The sequence below is a fragment of the Anneissia japonica genome, unplaced genomic scaffold, assembly GCF_011630105.1.
Source record: "Anneissia japonica isolate Jap-2015-1 unplaced genomic scaffold, ASM1163010v1 scaffold287891_len339112_cov183, whole genome shotgun sequence".
Taxonomy (NCBI): domain Eukaryota; kingdom Metazoa; phylum Echinodermata; class Crinoidea; order Comatulida; family Comatulidae; genus Anneissia; species Anneissia japonica.
In genome coordinates, this window is record NW_022749182.1 from 298508 (window position 1) to 304280 (window position 5773).

A 5773-nucleotide genomic window follows, 5' to 3' on the forward strand; every position below is an offset into this window, starting at 1 on the left:
CTCACCCCACCCCCACCCCCCCAATCAAAACTCTAACTGTCACTTTATAGCCAATATAAGCTGGCCTAGCTTTAAATTGAAGATTATAATATGAAAATATTTTTTCTTGACTAGCAATTCTTATAAAATGTACTTTCTATGCAATGACGAATAAAGAATTATCAGTGTTTAATAACATCAATGATTCCTATATATTGGAAAAGAACAGGTTTGTTATTACAGTATGCCTATCATACAGTACAATACTTGCTCTCATTTTTTTTTTGGTTTTTTTTTTTTTTGGTTTAACGTTGGAAAAATACTTTTGTTCATTTGTTTCATTGATGTTAATTTTTATGAATAAGGTGAGGGGGTAATAGAGCATTCCCCAGCAGAGAAAATTTTAGTACAGTATTTGTTTTGTTTGTTGGTATTAACTTTTGGTTCCATGTTGTAAGGTAATAGGAACCTTGGCAATCGTCCATGCACAGACATGGACGATGAGGTGAGAGAGTGTATACTGGGAAAAAATCAGTATTACCTTGATAATCTTAAAAATTTTACCACCCTATCTTTTGTGTTTTAGTAAATGTTACTTTAGAATAGAATAGAATAGAAATCGTTCTTTATCCTGGATACTCAGTCAGTATTGTTACACTATTCTTCCCTGAGGTGGTCCAGGGTTGTAGAATCATGGGCAAATAAAATAATAATAAAATTAATTTTATTTTCACAGAATCAATTATTGATCAAGAACGTGGTTTTCAAGAAGTCATGTACCTCAGTTTATTTATCATGATTGTAGTTCTACTACTGTTAATGTTAGCAATGGGCCTGTGTTACCGAAAATATACAAAGAACAAATTTCATCGTCCCGAGTGGGTAAGTCATTTACGGTGATGCACGGGCAGGTCTAAGATTCCTGAAGAAGGCTTTGGGAAACAAAAAAAGAACAATTGAAAACTTGATCAAATTTACTTTATGGTTCTTAAATAAATTATTATAATAGTAAAAGCAGGATGCAAAGCTGTTGCCGCACCTTTTCATGATAAATAACACGTTTTCAGGCATCGCCCTTCTTCAGGTGAACATGCCACAGCATCTGTATGGTTATGTGACTATGGATAGCCGATTAACAGACAGTATTTACTCATGAAATTTATAAATTATTAAAAGTATTCGACCTATTGTTGTTTACTTTAACATACTTTACAATGCTTGGCCAGTGATAGAGGAAAATGTTTGGCGTTTTTTAGACCCCTCCTCCAGAAGAGTGAGAATAGTTGTGGAATTTTCTAACTAAAGCTTATTGCATGATCAACAATTTTTTCAAGCAACCTAAATGGTGAACATGTTACCTCACATGTCATTATACAGTAATTTTCTTGAAGATGCTAAAACGATAGCAAGGCATTTTTCTTTTGTTTTTTAGCTTGTGTCACACAAATATACAGACATGTGCAGCAATGTACCATTTCATAAGGACAGCAATCCGATGGAAGTGTTTGATCAACTCCTATCGCCATCGGATAAGAAGTTGCCACCGCAAAATAGAGATAGGCCTATTGCCAGTTCGGAACTTGAACCGGTAATGATCACCCTTACAGAAAATGTAATAAGTGATATCGAAGAACAATCTATAGTAAATACATGTTCATATGCAAAAATTAATTTCGAGATGATGTCTAAAATTCAAGAAGAAAACAATTTGAACATTGAAAACAAATCCATTTCTGTAATACCAGCTGAAACCTCGGAATCATCAGGAATGTCGTGTCTCTCAAAATATTCAACAGAGCAATACGTAAAAGCGGATTTTGGATTCCCGGTGGTAGGAAGAAGTAACGATTCCGGATATGTGACCAATAGGCCTATGCCTATTATTACAAAAACAAACTATTTACCTGTGAAGACCATCGTTTCGGGTGGAAGCCCGGTACAGACCCAGGTGCTACAATACTCACTGTAGTCGGGAGATTTTAAAATTATCTACAACAGCAGATATAATGTAATGTTTATTTAATTAAATTACACAGCAAGCAGTAATTTGTTGTAAACACCAAGGATAACCCCCACTTATTTCCAAGGTGGCCGTGGGTTGGGGCTGTCTCTTATACACATCTAGATGTGTATAAGAGACAGCTTTAGAATAGAATAGAATAGAAATCGTTCTTTATCCTGGATACTCAGTCAGTATTGTTACACTATTCTTCCCTGAGGTGGTCCAGGGTTGTAGAATCATGGGCAAATAAAATAATAATAAAATTAATTTTATTTTCACAGAATCAATTATTGATCAAGAACGTGGTTTTCAAGAAGTCATGTACCTCAGTTTATTTATCATGATTGTAGTTCTACTACTGTTAATGTTAGCAATGGGCCTGTGTTACCGAAAATATACAAAGAACAAATTTCATCGTCCCGAGTGGGTAAGTCATTTACGGTGATGCACGGGCAGGTCTAAGATTCCTGAAGAAGGCTTTGGGAAACAAAAAAAGAACAATTGAAAACTTGATCAAATTTACTTTATGGTTCTTAAATAAATTATTATAATAGTAAAAGCAGGATGCAAAGCTGTTGCCGCACCTTTTCATGATAAATAACACGTTTTCAGGCATCGCCCTTCTTCAGGTGAACATGCCACAGCATCTGTATGGTTATGTGACTATGGATAGCCGATTAACAGACAGTATTTACTCATGAAATTTATAAATTATTAAAAGTATTCGACCTATTGTTGTTTACTTTAACATACTTTACAATGCTTGGCCAGTGATAGAGGAAAATGTTTGGCGTTTTTTAGACCCCTCCTCCAGAAGAGTGAGAATAGTTGTGGAATTTTCTAACTAAAGCTTATTGCATGATCAACAATTTTTTCAAGCAACCTAAATGGTGAACATGTTACCTCACATGTCATTATACAGTAATTTTCTTGAAGATGCTAAAACGATAGCAAGGCATTTTTCTTTTGTTTTTTAGCTTGTGTCACACAAATATACAGACATGTGCAGCAATGTACCATTTCATAAGGACAGCAATCCGATGGAAGTGTTTGATCAACTCCTATCGCCATCGGATAAGAAGTTGCCACCGCAAAATAGAGATAGGCCTATTGCCAGTTCGGAACTCGAACCGGTAATGATCACCCTTACAGAAAATGTAATAAGTGATATCGAAGAACAATCTATAGTAAATACATGTTCATATGCAAAAATTAATTTCGAGATGATGTCTAAAATTCAAGAAGAAAACAATTTGAACATTGAAAACAAATCCATTTCTGTAATACCAGCTGAAACCTCGGAATCATCAGGAATGTCGTGTCTCTCAAAATATTCAACAGAGCAATACGTAAAAGCGGATTTCGGATTCCCGGTGGTAGGAAGAAGTAACGATTCCGGATATGTGACCAATAGGCCTATGCCTATTATTACAAAAACAAACTATTTACCTGTGAAGACCATCGTTTCGGGTGGAAGCCCGGTACAGACCCAGGTGCTACAATACTCATTGTAGTCGGGAGATTTTAAAATTATCTACAACAGCAGATATAATGTAATGTTTATTTAATTAAATTACACAGCAAGCAGTAATTTGTTGTAAACACCAAGGATAACCCCCACTTTAAAAGGCAAAATACTGAAAAACAACAATGCTGTGGGAAACAATGGCTGGATCTCAGTAGAGATACAAAAATGATAAGCAACAGCTGAAAAGTAAACGTAAGTAAACAGCCAGAAATAGAACCAGAGCTTTCGGACAACCCTAGTTCTTCCTCAGTGGCGAGTGAGTGAGGGTAGAAAAAGCTAGATGGTATAGTGAGAATTTCATGCAAGCATGATTGGAAACAATAGGCTGGGTGAGATAAGAATAAACAGTCTAAACAAGTAAACAGGAGTTTATTATATATATATATATATAAATATATATATATATATTAACTCTCCCAACCATTCTCTCAGCAACCTACGGTGTGCCCTCATATCCACTAATTTCTCCTCCCTCAACCAACGTAGACTCATGGAACTCAAACTCATCAGACACAAAACACACGTATCTGGTTTAAACAAGGATCTTGGTATCCTTAGTGGGTTCTCGTTTTTTAAGGCATAACTTTTCATTTCGATCTGTTTCTGTAGTTACCCGATTTTATTTTATTTTTTGGAATTTACTCATTACTATTATTATTGTTATTGTTATTATTATTATTATGATTATTATTATTACTATTATTTTTATCATCATTACTATTATTATTATTATTATTATTACTATTATTATTATTATTATTATATTACTGCATTGCTTCATTCATTATTCTAGGTATATTCACAGGCCTAGCATACGTTATATTATTAGGTCTTAATACACTTGGCTCAGTTACAATCTCTATATGATCCATTTCTCTGAAATAACCATCTTATCTGTGTAGTTCTGGCCAATACAATGGATAGTTTATTTGACTAGTCTCTGCAATTAACACCCTTGGTTCTTTATTATTGTAGATACTCAGTATGCATAGATATTAAATAGACCAATCATTTTACAGTTTTATAAGTATTTCTCATTTGCTCTCTGTCACCTTTATTCTTTTTTGATAATACAGCCTATATTATATTGATTCATGATGTTTTCCTTATTCTCGCTGATGAAGGCCACAGGAGTGGCAGAAATATCCGAGTTTATAATAAATCAGTGTTCTTAAAGTCTACTACTGAAGTTGTTTCATTATTTTCTATATATATATATATATATATATATAAATATATATGATATTGAAGAGAGTTAGCCGTTAACACTGTTGAATAAATATAATATAAATCGTCAAAGGTACATATACAGTGTTTAAATAAGGACATGATGGAACATCGTAGGCTACCCTGTAGCTTTTCAACGAATAAAGTCCTATAAAAGTCATTGTGTAATAAAATGCCTCCGACGGGATTCGAACCTGCGACCTCTTGCTGACAAGGCGAGCGTCATAACCACAAGACCATGAAGGCTTCATGGTTGAACAGGTCCAAATCACTGTCGGGAACATTGTATTACACAATGCTACGCCTCAAGAGGGCGTTCGGCCAGATAAATCTGACAATACGGCTAGGAATACTGTCGTATATTGTATATGATATTGAAGAGAGTTAGCCGTTAACACTGTTGAATAAATATAATATAAATCGTCAAAGGTACATATACAGTGTTTAAATAAGGACATGATGGAACATCGTAGGCTACCCTGTAGCTTTTCAACGAATATAGTCCTATAAAAGTCATTGTGTAATAAAATGCCTCCGACGGGATTCGAACCTGCGACCTCTCGCTGACAAGGCGAGTGTCATAACCACTAGACCACGAAGGCTTCATGGTTGAACAGGTCCAAATAACCGTCGGGAACATTGTATTACACAATGCTACGCCTCAAGAGGGCGTTCGGCCAGATAAATCTGACGAATCGGCTAGAAATACTGTCGTATATTGTATATGATATTGAAGAGAGTTAGTCGTTAACACTGTTGAATAAATATAATATAAATCATCAAAGGTACATATACAGTGTTTAAATAAGGACATGATGGAACATCGTAGGCTAATCTGTAGCTTTTTAACGAATAAAGTCCTATAAAAGTCATTGTGTAATAAAATGCCTCTGACGGGATTCGAACCTGCGACCTCTCGCTGACAAGGCGAGCGTCATAACCACTAGACCACGAAGGCTTCATGGTTGAACAGGTCCAAATAACCATCGACATTGTATTACACAATGCTATGCCTCAAGAGGGCATTCGGCCAGATA

General features: G+C 35.2%; 3 protein-coding genes across 3 annotated transcripts in view; 2 read left to right on the forward strand and 1 right to left on the reverse strand.

The window, feature by feature from the left end:
* The window catches only part of LOC117121009, a 12129-nt gene extending 10052 nt beyond the window's left edge, over window positions 1-2077 (forward strand). Inside the window, exons 8-9 of the mRNA XM_033266104.1 lie at window positions 716-861; window positions 1412-2077. Coding sequence (XP_033121995.1) covers window positions 716-861; window positions 1412-1948 — 683 coding nt within the window. The 3' untranslated portion in view covers window positions 1949-2077. The remainder of the gene's footprint in view (window positions 1-715; window positions 862-1411) is intronic.
* A 144-nt stretch (window positions 2078-2221) lies between these two features.
* On the forward strand, window positions 2222-3596 carry LOC117121008. The gene is made up of 2 exons (XM_033266103.1): window positions 2222-2408; window positions 2959-3596. The coding sequence occupies exons 1-2, from the start codon at window positions 2301-2303 to the stop codon at window positions 3493-3495; spliced, it is 645 nt and encodes a 214-aa protein (XP_033121994.1). The 5' UTR covers window positions 2222-2300; the 3' UTR covers window positions 3496-3596.
* A 445-nt stretch (window positions 3597-4041) lies between these two features.
* LOC117121003 (myb-like protein X) overlaps window positions 4042-5773 on the reverse strand; it is a 5503-nt gene continuing 3771 nt past the window's right edge. The window contains exon 2 of the mRNA XM_033266095.1: window positions 4042-4112. Within this exon, the coding sequence (XP_033121986.1) occupies window positions 4042-4112 (71 nt within the window). The remainder of the gene's footprint in view (window positions 4113-5773) is intronic.

Coding starts and splice junctions, on each gene's coding strand:
- LOC117121008 (XM_033266103.1), top strand. CDS start 2,301: ATGTACCTCAGTTTATTTATCATGATTGTAGTTCTACTACTGTTAATG. Junction 2,409..2,958: donor AATTTCATCGTCCCGAGTGG/GTAAGTCATTTA, acceptor TTTGTTTTTTAG/CTTGTGTCACACAAATATAC.